This window comes from Drosophila obscura, unplaced genomic scaffold, assembly GCF_018151105.1.
Source record: "Drosophila obscura isolate BZ-5 IFL unplaced genomic scaffold, ASM1815110v1 contig_190, whole genome shotgun sequence".
NCBI classification, from domain to species: Eukaryota; Metazoa; Arthropoda; class Insecta; order Diptera; family Drosophilidae; genus Drosophila; species Drosophila obscura.
The window spans coordinates 383,635-397,472 of NW_024542779.1; the positions used below are offsets into that span (position 1 = coordinate 383,635).

At 44.9% G+C, this 13,838-nt stretch overlaps 2 protein-coding genes across 2 annotated transcripts in view; one reads left to right on the plus strand and one right to left on the minus strand.

Moving 5' to 3' along the window:
* LOC111071970 overlaps window positions 1-13,838 on the minus strand; it is an 85,001-nt gene that overhangs the window by 40,998 nt on the left and 30,165 nt on the right. The window lies entirely within an intron of this gene.
* LOC111071973 lies at window positions 9,765-10,370 on the plus strand. Its single transcript, XM_022363533.2, has 2 exons — window positions 9,765-9,965; window positions 10,033-10,370. The coding sequence occupies exons 1-2, from the start codon at window positions 9,853-9,855 to the stop codon at window positions 10,331-10,333; spliced, it is 414 nt and encodes a 137-aa protein (XP_022219225.1). The 5' UTR covers window positions 9,765-9,852; the 3' UTR covers window positions 10,334-10,370.

The following is a 13,838-nucleotide window of genomic DNA, read 5'->3' on the forward strand; positions in this document are numbered from 1 at the left end:
TGACCCAACACGTCGCGTAGGCCTGACATAAAGGTGTCGAAGGTGTAGGCGAAGGCGTTGGAGAATAACTCCTCTCTCCATCACTCTCTGTCTCTTTGCTCTTTGGTAAGAAAAATAAAAACTCATTATTTAAAATATTTTCATTGGGATTTTGGGTTGGTTCACATTTTTTGTTCAGTGAGTGGTTCATGACCCAGAAATGGAGAACGATCTCCTCCTCCTCCCCCACTGCATGAACTCATGTCACTCCTCCTCCTCCAGCTGCCTCCACTCCTTCTGCTTCTCCCCCTCCCCCCATTTGCCTTTGCCTTTGCCCGACTGGAACAATGCAGAAGTGTATCTTTTGGGTCTCGGGTTCCCAATCTTTCACGCGGAGCCGAGTGTATCTGGTCGACTGTTTTCGGTGTCGTGGAAACGTGAAATGTACGTGCGGTCATCTGTCATGATTCTCGCGCTCTCTTCGTGGCCTACAAACCGCAGAAGTGGGAGAGTGCCAGAACGGCAGAACGGGGGGAGGGAGTGGAGATTGGAGATTGGAGAGTGCCAGAGAAGTGGCCGCGAAAGGAGGGCCAAGAGGATGGTCCATTCATTCATTCATTCATTGTCTATGTGCGTGCGCTTTGCCTTAAATGTCAATTATTTCACGCTTATTAGATTTTTGATGGCCTTCATCATGCGACAACGAACACAGACACAAACACAGACACACAGACGATGGCACTGCCATGATGATGATGATGATGATGATGAGATGATGGCCATGTCGAGAAAGCAGCTCGAAAAAAAAGGAGAGTCGCAATGACAGATATACAGATACACAGCTACAGATACAGATACACTCCATATACAGACGGAAGTAATGCTTTTTTTGTTGTTGTTGTATTTTACGGCCTTTTAATGCGATCTTTACGCGAGTGTGTGACAAAGATCTGGCATCTGGCAACCGGCAACCGGCAGACGACAGACGACATGGCCAAAAGCAGACACAATCCGTCCGATGCGTACCGTCTAGACGGCCAGTGACAATGCCTGAATAGATATGGTAGCAGACCAGCAGATGGTTGCGGATCAAGTGGGTCAGTCGGTGACGATTGCTCTCTCTCTCTCTCTCTCTCTCTCTCACTCTCCTCTCACTCTTTTTTTGCTCGCTCTGCTGTCAGAGATCTTTGAGATCAAGATCAATCCGTAAGACACTTCTGCTTTTTTTTTTTTTGTTGGAGCAGGGTGTGGTGTCTCTTCAGGCGATTAAATCGATTCAAGATCCCAATTCCGATCCCCCTTTTTGGATCAGCATTCTGTAACACTTTTTTGTGGCTGTTGTTGTTGTTGTTGTTGTTCTCTTCATAAAGACGAAAGTTGAGTGGCGATCAAATATTAAAATCAGGTCAAGATCATTTGCTGGGAGAAGTGACACGGAAATGCGTGGGAATCTCTCTTTGTCGCTGCCATTTGCTGCTTTGCTTTCTCGCCATATTAAATGATTGACAGAATGAGAATTCCCACAAGCGAAAGAGAGATTCTAAGGAGAATTTCTGGCAGCACTTTCTCTCTCATTTTTAGTGGGGGAATCAGTCGCTCTCTCTCTTTAAAATATATTCCAGTGGATGGTTCAATCGATTTCTTATTGCGAAATATATAATTGGTTCCAGGGAGAGGCATCGCTCAAATTCTCATTGGAATATAAACCACCCAGGAGCGGCACAGCATTTAATCTCTGAGTAAAAAGTGAAGCCAGAAGGAACATAATTTTATTTCTAAATGATGCAACCTTTCCACAAATGTATCTTTGTTTCTTATTGAGTTGTTTTCTCTCTTGCAGATGAGTTCAAGCTAATTTTGTTTACCTTTGTAGATCCCAGCGCTGCAGATCATTCTTTATATGGAACATATTTCATATTATTTTCCTCTCATTTCTCACTCCCATTCAAGGTTTCCGCTTTCGAACTTTAACCAATTTCCAAACATTTTCCGCGCAGATAAAATGAAGAGATTTTCAACAATAAACTAAATTGAGAAGAGCTCTTCCTCTCTCCCCCCATGGGGAAAGGGGCAAGCCAGGGGAGGGGTGACACGTTATAACGTTGTTCCTCGCCAGCGTAACGACATTTTGTACGACCCCATTTTCCCCGAAAGTCGTAATAATTTCATGAAAAACGCAGCGAAGCCAACTGCGAGAGCTGCACTTTTTTTTTTTTTTGGAAGCAGTGGAGATGATGGAAGGAAGGAGTGGAAAAGCGGTGGAGAGGAAAAGCGATGGGTGGGTGGGTGTTTGGGCGAGCCCTGGTAATGTGCCAGTAAAAGGTATTTTAACGCTGGAATTCCTCCTGTCCCCTGCCCTGTCGCCTTTCCACTGCTCGTCCTCTGCCACTCTGCTGCTGCTGCTGCTGGAAAATGAGTCGAAGGGGAAGGAAGAGCAGCAAAATGAGTCGAAGGGGCCGGGCAAGGAGTTTTCCCTCTTTGTCATGAAAAATAACTTCGCTTCGTTGAAATGACAGTCACGATTCTGCTGCTTTTTTTTCTGGTTCGCTCGCTCGCTCTTTTTTTCGGGGAAACTTTTGCCTTGTCTGCGCTTTTTTTTTTCGCTTCGTTTCTTTATGATTTCCATTCTTTATGCTAGATTTCCTTCGTGTTGTGTTGGACAGTGTAACAGACTTCTTCGCGGACAAGGACAATGGATGGGGTGTGGGCTGGGGGGTGTGCGGGGGGGATGCTGACTAAATGAAAGATGATGAATTTATTAAATTCCCCTGTCCACCCCATGGGACGGGTGCCACGGGATAGATGATGGGTGCCACCCAGAGCATGGCAGTGTCTAAGCAACGGAGACCAGCAGCAAGATGGGTGAAAAATTCGTGGGGAACACGGGCATGTGGGATGTCATTTGGCTAACAACAAAAAAAAATCAGAGAACACATAGAAAATATTGAGGAAGGTCCTTCGACTTCAAGGCTAAAATGGGGAACGAAATGGCAATGTAACAGATGGTAGAATTCATTAAAATTGAAGAATCTATCATTAAATATTCTGTCCACATGTTTAACCTTTAGTTTCATTTCCACTTTGTGCTGATTTCAGGTTTGGAATGAATCGCATCTAAGATTTCATAGCAGGGCAGAATCTACCACTGCCATTATCCCCCACCTTCACATTATTTTACCGTTTTGTTCTTTAATTTAATAATTATTTTCCATTTTACATAATTTATTTGCCAAAATTCCAAACCGTGACCATTTTGTCTCTCGATTCTCGCTAAACCTATTTATAGATATTTTCTAACTACATTATCCCCTGCTCTTTGCTTCCTATTCCCATGCCCATGTAAAAGTGAGTTTTCTCTCTCTGGCAAGAATTACGACTTCAGAATTGACAAACTTTGTTCCTAAAAGTATTCACCCCGCTCACTTCCAGGATTCCAGGAAGAAAGAAAAGCCGCAAAAAAAAAACTTCGCGTTTTTTGTGTGTTCTTTCCACACGATGCCCGAACAAATTCTTTTGCAACAACTTTTCAGAGAGGCACAAAATTACAGGTGGTGGTGGTGGTGGTGCCTCCAGTCGCCATCCGCCATCCACCATCCACCATCCACCACCACCATCCACTCTCTCTTTTGGAGGGGGCATGCAACCTCTGGCTAAACTTCGGCTGCTAATAAAGAATGTAAATGGAGCAAATTGCTAGGCCGAAAGGTGAAATTTCATAAATTTCATGAAAGGGAAACACACGATGAAGGCCCAAGGAAACAGCCCAAGAAAAGCCCAGCAGCAGCAGCAGCAGCAGCACAGAACGAACAAACCAGGGGCAGCTCTTTTGCCTAACTTTGGTCAAACAATCGTAAAAATTGCGCTGTGTCATTAATCTGAAGACCTACGCACCGCACCCATAGTGTCCCATTCCACTCGTTCCGCTGGCTCTCCGCTCTCTCTGTGTAATCTGTTGTGTGCCGCAGGCTCGACAGAAGTTTCCATATCCCCCCACAAATCCCAATTGTTGGATGTTATAAAAGCGTTTAGCCTTAATTGTTTGACGCTGCTTCTATATATTTTTCCTTGCCATTGGCTGCTGCTTTTTTTTTTTGTTCCACAACAACTTGAATACCCTCTATTAAGCGTAGCGTAATTCTGTGTTTCATTCGATTTAATTCCCTTGCATTCCATACTCATTCATTTCAAGTATTCCTTTTCAGTCATTTTATTCCTTTTAATTTTAATGAATTCCGTTTGATATTCTTATGATTCCGGCTGTGCAGCAGCACTCCTCGGTCTGCACGTTATAGACTTCTTCCTGGTGGAATCAATCTTTTATTTATAGAGTGTCCACACATAAAGCTACAATCTGTATTTCACATTTTCCTTTTTTATCACCCTCTTTAGGGTATTACCCGCTTCGTTTTGGTTAGTTCTCTGCTCTCCTTTTGTAGCCAACATTTTTCTTGGGAGCGTTAAAGGTTATTGCTTTTGTTCAAACGATTTGTTGCTTGCCGGAGTTTTCTTTTGTTTCGATGCTAAAACCATTTGACGCTCTGTCATCGTAAAAAAAATTCAAAAATAAAAAACAAAAAAATCAAAACCCGAGACTGAACCGATGGCTTCCTTCGGGGTAAAACGCTTTTTTAATGACCGAAATATTAAAATAAAAGGTGAGACCCATTGGAATACCTTTTGGCCTCTCTTTTTCCCAGCCATTCGTTCGGGTGGGAACCTTTCTTTATGGACCCCACCGGATCTTATGACACTTTCCTTGGTGGGCCCTAATGAAAAATTAAATTAATGAACGCACATTTGTGTGTCGTCGGGCCCGCCCGCCTGCCTTTTTTTTGGGGGGGGGACGCCCCAAAATTAATTTGGCAATTGCAATAAAACTTTTTGCAGCAGCAGATTTTGGGCCATTATTTTTGCCTCTCTCTCCCTCTCAAGGATTGCGCCTTGCCTAAGGACCATGTTCTGGTAATAACCAAAGCCATTAAATAAATTAGTCAAATTCCTTTCGATATTTTGGGGCGCCAAAGAACCCCCCCAAGCGCCCATCCCCATACCAAAAGGGTCCCTTAAAGAGCGGCAGGCGAGAACAGATTGAATGCCACATAAATTCCCAGATGATTCTGAGGCGGCGGCGGCGGCAGTCGAGGAACGTGCAATAATTGCACTTTGACACGCGGCGGTCGCTCGCAGAATTTCAGGGATGGAAAATGAGAGACAATGCAATCGCCCCCCACAGCTCCTCGTCGACTGCAGTCTGCCATCATCCTGTGTGCTGTGGCTGTGTGTGTGCTACCCTCCGAAGGACACACTAATAAATCCTTGTCACAATATCCTTTTGTTTTGGGCAATCTTTTTTCACTTGAGCGAGAGGAACAGCAGCAGCAGCAGCAGCAGGAAGCAGGGCGCCAGGGGGTGTGGGGACCATCATCCTTTTGCTGAATTTACAGCGTGGCAATAATTCAAAACACATTCGCCCGCTGAATGGCAGACAGACAGCCCAGCGAGACAGACAGTGACAGCGATACAAAAAGGGAAGCAGAGAACAGCAACACAGACATCCTTTGGCTCTTCAATGATTAAGGTCCTGTCGGCACGCACAATGCCAGATGCCATACGAAACAATACATACTACAGAATACAGATCACATTCCCCTCGTGTCGTTTCACTCATAATTACTCGCATCTAACGCTTATGAGGATGAGGATCACATGTGCCCCTCCCATTCGCGTATGATTCAATCAGAAGAGGAAAGGAGAGAGAGTCTCAGTCTTCATTCATTTTTGCCAGAAATCAACGAAAATTCTAGTCTTTCATCTACCTTCTCCTCCTGCCACTCCATGAGGAGGATAGCAGAATAATTGCTTAGCAAAAAAGGGCTTAAGGGGCTTTGGCCCCACCGATCAAAGTCACATCAGCAGGGCAGAGCACTCTCTCAATCTCTCTCTTCTAGTGAGAGCTTTCAAGAGCATAAACGAGGATGTCGAGGATGCAAACAAAACAAAACCATTCGAGTAATGCGATTGCCAGAATGGAAAACAGAAGAGAAAATCCCGTATCATATCCCAGCACCCCCCTCACCCGAAAAACAGAGACAAAACCAAGCTACATAAAGGGTGGGGCAGGAGGAGCGGAGAGCAGGAGGGTTTAACAATATAAAATGCCACATTTCGGAGTTGACTTGGAGGCAGCGAGCAGGGGGTACTTGGTTGGGAGGGGGAGTGGGTGGTAGTGCATTTCTCTCTCCCTCTCTCGCACTCACTTTCTCTCACTCTCCTTTGCTCAAGAGAAGCGCATACTTTTGGGATACTTGAACTTTTTGTGTGTGTTTGTGCTGCCCCATGCCTGTCTCTGTCTCTGCCCCTGCCTCCGCCTCCGCCTCCGACAGCTGTTGTGGCCTCTCTTGTTCCTCCTTGTATCTTGTATCTTTAAGTGAACAAATATATACATATATATTTATATATATATATGTATCTATGCTTGTGAGTACTTATGCTTTTCCCTGCTCTTCAGCTGCTTGTGTGCTTAATTCCATTTTCATTTTCATTTGCAGACAACATTCAGAGAGATCTCTCGTAGAACACAGAAACAGAAGAGAACTTCCTGCGGGACGGGGGGGACGTACGTTTTGTTTGAGTTTTCCCAAAAGGAAAACCTCCTGCTCCAGTGCCACACATTCCTGCCCCACCACCCGTGCAGCAGCAGCAGCATCATCCTGCCTCAAAAGGCAACTTCTATGTTTGTCTTCTTCGAGGCAAACAGCAGCAGGAAGAGGCAGCAGGCACCCACCCACCAGACCCCCTGGGAAATGGGTCAACACACAATTTAATTGCCAAGAAAATATGAATTCAATTCAAATGGAAAAGTAAAAGTAAAAAACGAAAGATGCCAAGCGACTTGCAGTTCCATGGATCGTGCGAGGATGCCCGGGGATCTTTCTGCGATCCAGCAGATCGTTTTGCGCGGATCATTCCTCTCAGATAGAATGGGGAATAGAATAAATTCACAAGTTTATACTTTTGAGCTTTTTTTTTACTTCTTTTGTTTATCTTTTGGCCATCTCTTTAAATATTTATAAATTGAATTTCCAAATTATGTGAAAACAAATTAAAGCCGCATGTAGAATTATGATTGATCGTACGCGCGCACTCGCACACACGCAGCGAATTAAATTGTTTTGCATAATTTGTGCCCATTGCTGGCTCGTTCGCTCAGCCGCAAAATCATGTCCAAAATGGTGCCCCCCCGAAACAGCGCGACCTGTGGATGGGTCTCCGTAGCCCGTCCCCCCACCACCACCAGATGATCGCATCGCTAGAGCCAGTGCCAGGTGCTGGTGGCCAGTCGCCCATCCGGAAGTGGGCGAATGGGTCGGTCGTTCGTTCCTCGATTATTTGATGATTTTATTTTCATGGTTTGTTAGAGCCAAAAGCCAGCCCCAGAGAGATCTTTCCGCTTGAGTGCCAACGTCTGTCTCCGCCCGCCACATTCCCCCCTTCCTTCTATGCATTCTCAAATCGAAGAGACAGAGAGAACTTCCCAGAGCACAGAACACAGATTATTGTTCATATAAATAATTTATTAATAACAACAAAATATACTGAGGCTATTTGCCGGAGTTTGAAGATTATTTTGGTTTTTTTTTCTTCTGTTTTTTATTTCTTATTTTTCGTTGTTTCTGTTGTTGTTTTTTGTGTGCTTATTGTTAATTGCATTTAAGGCCCAACAGGCAATTATTAAACGAAGGAGGAAACGGGGGCAGATGGACGGCGGATTCATGAATAGTTGATGAATAGTCGAATGAATGGAATGATCGATCGATCGATGGACGGCTCCGTTGAGTGGAGTGTGGAGGGATCTGAAGCCTGACATCATGCAAGAACCACAATCTATGGGATATATATCCGCAACAGAATCGAACATTTTAATCGTGTGTGGGGGGAAAATCGTGAAAAGTTGAGAGGGAAAATCCCCAATTAAGGAGAAGATCCAGAAAGAAGATAAGGAAACAATAGAATAAATTTGAAATTAATTAAATTAAATTAAATAAAAGGAAAAAGTAAAAACTGCAACAAAAAAAATTAAAAATAGAAACCACTGAAACATCGCAAGGCGCAAGAAAAATAGATGGATAGCCAGGTAGACGTCAAAGAAATATTCCCGGTGGTAAGATCCCTGAGGCAGTAGAAAATGACTTCATTTCATGTCAGATTTAGCGAGGAATAATCCACACAAAATCCATGGAACTTTCAGTGAAATCTCTGCAATCTCTGGGACACCTTTTCATCTGCTCTGAGTCTCAGAGATAGAGAGAGAGAGAGAGAGACACTTGCTCACTCTTCCTCGCTCCCAGAATATCAGCAGCAGCAAAAGCCTCAGCCGAAGGCCAGAGCTCGACATTGATAATACCCTATAATCTCACATCACAGAGGCCAACCTCAAATCCGCTCAGTACAAAGAGCTCTGCGGATAGCTTTTGGCATCCCAAAGCCAGAGACAGCGGCAGAGTAGGAGCCCAACAAAAGTACAACAAATCTCTGTACAGATCTCAAATCTCAGAAATCTAAGAAAATTAAATGAGAAATGAGAGGTAGAGAGGCAGAGGGACAGAGGGAGAGAGAAAAACCCATTGCTGCCGCAAGGCATCAACCTCACAAATCGCCACCGAACCACACACAAACATATTCGACGGCCACGAGGTTTGTTTTTGGAAGTTTTTTGAACTCTGGAGGCGGAAGTGCCCTGCCACTTATGACTCACAATTTGATGGATATACAGATACAGAGATACGCAGATACAATTACGGGCATACACACAGATATACAGATACAGCAGGCACAGCTTCAGGTACAAAAGCTACAAATGAAGCACACAGAGAGGGAGAGGGAGAGAAAGTAAGGGAGAGAGAGGGAGAGACAGATATTCATACGCGTGTGGGGAGTACATTTTAGAGGAGTGCTACGCGTGAAGTTTACCACCCATAGCTCAGATACAAATACAGATATAGACACAGCCAGAGATGCCTCTGTTGCTCCCCCATCTGGCCGATACTTTTTGCAGCGCCTGTGTGGGCGTCCCATCGCACGCATCGGTATTCCAGTATTCCATATTCCAATATTGAATTTTAATTGATTGTCTCTCCCCTCTTTTTTTTGGGATATTTTTCTTGTCATAAATTCATTTTCAAGAAGCGCCCACACACGCCCTCTAAAAGGGGGCAGCATGGGGAAGCAGTGGCCGGGTGTAGAGGGGGGCAGTAGGAGGCTGTGGAGGGGGGCAGAGGCAGGGATCGCCAGGCATTGACTGACAAACGCATTTAAATGTCAGAGGCACGAGAAACTATTTATAATTTCACACCTCGCAAATGATTTACGATACGAAGGGGAACCGCCCTCGCCCCCTTCCTGCTCCACTGGGTGTGGCAGTGGAGGTGTGTGGGTGTGCGAGAGAGTTCTCACTGTAATAACAGTGATAATTGCCTAAATTGGAATACCCAGAGAGCCACACAGCAGCAGCATCCCGTCTTTCACACTTTCCACAGATTGATTTGGGGATTGATTTACACAATGCATTGCAATGCTGAAAATCAGAGCTCTGAAGCTCTGATATTTGGGAGATTTCTACGCGATTGGATCTGCTACAGGTTATCCCTCTATGGGTAAGTGAAACACTGCGCGCACACATTAAATTTTTTCCAAGAGACCCGCCAAGAGAGGCATCTAACTATATTTATTCCGAAATTTCATTTAATTCTGCAATTGATTCTTTATTTTTCTCTTATTATTTCTCCACAAACAGTATGCCCTGTGTGCTGACAAACAACCTATTTGTCATCTCTCATTTCTCGAACGTAAATTCGTTGAACCCAACGCAAGAAAATGAATAAAATGTCGTTTGCCAATGAGATATCGGACATGTCGATGGGACTTTTAGGAGGCGCTATCACACTTATACTGGGCGTGGCTCTCTTTATCGCAGTGCATCGTTGGAGGTGAGTCCAAAACTCTTTGCTGATTCTCAATTAAACCAGTAGCCCTCTCCGCCACCCCGCCACAAAGGTTGCATCGCAGGCAACGCCTCAGCATGGCTCTGGTGCCCTGGGCCGGACGCTCCGTGGTCCGGGTGGAGAATTTTCAGTATCCCCTTGAAACGGAGGACCAGAAGGCTATGTGGATGCAGGCACGCTACATTCATTATCCGCCAATGGATCTGGGCGACGATACGATGCCGTTGGAGTATGAGACGCAAATGGATATCCTCGCCGACATGCAGGAAATGTATCGCAATGGAACGCTTTTCCCCCATCACCGGCGACAGCAACGATGGCCGCTGTATCGATGGAATATAGTAAGCCAGTAATCCATGTGGCATGTTTTGAATAAAATTCATAGTGTGATTACATGGCTATTTTGTGGCAACTAATATCCATTTAATTGCCACCAAAATGGGGTTCTTGCATGACAGAACAACATTAAGTGCGTGCCCCACACAATCGACAATCCCTGGCCCCCCCGCAATCGACAATCGTCTCACGTTTCCAGAGAGCGGGAAGGGGGCGGCAGGGAGAGAGGATTGTTTGTCACACAAAATTAGCGTCCAAGTGGCATGAATGGAGGAGTATGAGGAGTAGGATGAGTAGATCCTGTGAGTGCCTCCTGGGAGCATCATTTATCAATGTATCAATTGTGCGGCAGCAAATCGCCATCCTGACAGTTTGACAACACAAAGAACAAAGCCATCAGAAAGGCAGTTCCAGTGGCATGTGGCATGCGGCATGCGGCAGGGGGGGTTGCCATGGCTCTAGGATGTGCCACACAGATATCTTTCTCTCTCTCTCTTTCTGTGTACCACTCAATGGGGCAGAAACAGGCAAACAGGACGAGGGTTGACACCGGAGACGGACAGACAGCTTCCATGTTGATATCACATTTTACACAGATTTTCCACCAGCACAGATTTTCCACCAGCAATGGAGATGGGCAGGGGGAATTGTGCGTGAGGGGGTGTGATAATTAGGGGTATGCACCCACCCACTCTATGGTTGTGCGTTGATTGCTGCAACAGAAAAAGAGGCAAGCGATTCCTAGCGATTGAAATCGGAAGTTGAGATTGGAAATTGACACTAGAAGAAGCTTTTTTTTTGTTGAGATAAATTCCAAATGATGTAAAGCAATAAATTCATAAATAATCCAAAGATTGAATGAAAAGATGTGGAAAACCAAAAGAAAACAGTTAATTCGGGTGGGAATTATATGACATTTGGGGTAATGTAGGGGTTAGTTCAGTTCTTATATCCCTTAAGATATATTTGTTTTTCTTTTGTTTGTTTTGGGAATTGAATTTATAATTTGTACTAATTTAATTTAAATAATGGTAATTTACAGATCAATTGGAATAATGAGAAAAACAGTAGATTCGGGAGGGAATTATACGGGCATTAAATGGAAATTTAATTAAATTTTTTGAATGAAGTTTTCACCTGGAAAAGTTTTGATTTTGCGATAAGTTCTATAATGCTTTTCCTCTCTCTCTCTCTCCATCCATTTATGGTAGAATTTTCTTAACTTGTATTCCCTGTTTCCTGTACTGCCCACACTCTTTCCACTGCTCTTTCTCTCCTCTCTCTTTCTGTTTATCTGTACCCATTATTCCTGCCTTCTTATATTAATTTGCCGCAGATCTCCTGTCCCTGTGCTGGTGCCGCTGCCAGGCCATAAAATGTTATAAAAACTGCAGGCAGGCAGTGGGGGTTCGCGTAAGCGGTTCTCTCCCCTTTCAAAGTCAAGTGATAATCCGCTCCCCGCTCTACCCCCCCCCCCCCCCCCACCTCCCTCCACCCAGTCTCTACATTTATTTGACATTTCAATGACATTTTATCACACTCTACTTTACTTTTTTTGTTGTTGTTGCTCTACTTCTACTTTATGGCTACAGCAGAGGTACTCGAATAATAGATATTTTTTCTGCTCTTTTACTCTTGCAAACACTCTCGTTTTGCTTTTGCTTTTGCTGTTGTTGTTGTTGTTGCTGCTGCTGTTTTAGTTTTAGTTTTAGCAGTTCGTTGTTTGGGTTTTTTGTTATTGTTTTGCGCTTTGCATACCGCATACCACACACACACACAGGCACACGCACACATACTGGCGCACTAGAGATAAGAGGCCTTGCTTAGAGCGAGGTGACTGAGGAGTGAGCTGCTGACTGAGGAGTGGGCTGGAGAGCGGGGGGTGCGTGGGGTTCACTCGTTCTTCTTTCCTCTCTCCGCTCCACTCATTTGAATGCAGTTCGGGTGCTGGGCTGCCCGCACAGTTCGTGGCCTGCACTTCGTGGGCTTCGGTTCGGGTTCAATTTTTGGGTTTCGTTTCGTTTTTACTCGTTTCCCTCGTTTCGATTTCCATGTCGTTTCTGGCGCGACACGCGTTTTCAGAGTTTATTAAATACCTCTCTCTCCTTCTCTCTCTCTCTCTCTCTCTCTCTCTCACTGTCTTACTCTGGTGCGCGACGCTGCTTACCCTTGGCTCATTGACTGACTGAACAAATGGCAGGGCTGGGGGAGAATGGATGGAATGAGGTAATGACTGCAGGCGGACTGGTGGACTGAAGGCAGGCGCGTGTTAATGTTTGGTCTTCAATTTGGCTTCGATTATTTGGGGGGCGTTGCGTTGGCTGGGTGTCAGAGGGGGGTTAGGAGGTTGGGGGTACCTTTGAGTCAATATTTACTCAAAATACAAATACGAGTACATACACCCGAGTACGCGTACTCGTACAAGTGCCACACACTGCTGAAGGTCGCCCCCATGGCCCTGAAGGCCTCAAACGCGGAATGAATATTTTGAGACGAAGATTACGGGGATATGAATTGGAATTGGGACTGGGGGATTGAACAGCAAGCAACTGAAGGTCGTTTGAGGTGCGCGATTCTTCTTCAGAGCAAGAGAGACAGAAGACAGAGTGCAGCTTCGTTGAATGAAATTTTCGCTTTGCAAATATTTCCCCAAGTGAATGGACGAGACCAGAAGAGTCCACTAATATTTTTACACATAAATAATTTTAAGAAAATAAAATAAAATATTAAAAATTAAAAAAAAATAACAAAATTAAAATAAAATATTAAAAATTAAAAAGAAAATTCCACTTTATTTGGCTGTTTAATGGTAATTTTCCCAACTTACAGGAAATAAATACAAACAGAAGACTAAAATTGAAGGGGGCATCCACATGCAGCCACACTCGCTCATCGATAGACATGTTCGATAACAACACTCATCGCTACAGGACACACAAAATCACACAAAAAAAATACACCCACACACACACACACACAAACACACACAGAAAAATCTCATAAAATGCCTTTTGACACTTCCAGACACCGAAATCCGACTGTCGACTGACCCTCCCCCCGCCCTCCCTATCACTGCCTGCCTGTCGTTCTCACTTGCTCCTCTAGTACTCTAGTTTTCGCTCTCTCTCTCTCTATCCCCTCGCCCACCACCCGTGCCGTGGGAGTGGTGGGTCCCCCTGGTGCCGGGTTTGACGTTTGGCTGCTGCTGAAATGTCAGCAAAATTTTAACTGGCAATTTGCAACAGAGCGCGAACTTGTCTCTGCCCCACCTACCCCCTAGCTACACACTCTCTTCCCATCGCAGTATGCCTCCCCCTTGGTCCCCACCGAATATGGCCACGCACACGTATCCGAATGGGCATCCCCATCCCATCCGTCGTCTGTCTGCCCACTTTCCCTCTCTCTCTCTCCCAGTCGAGTCTCGTGTCTCTCTTTGTTTTTTTTTTGTTGTTCTCATGTTGCATGCAACGTGGCACAATATGTTGCCTACCTATCCCCTATCCTCCCTCTCTCTGCCACCCT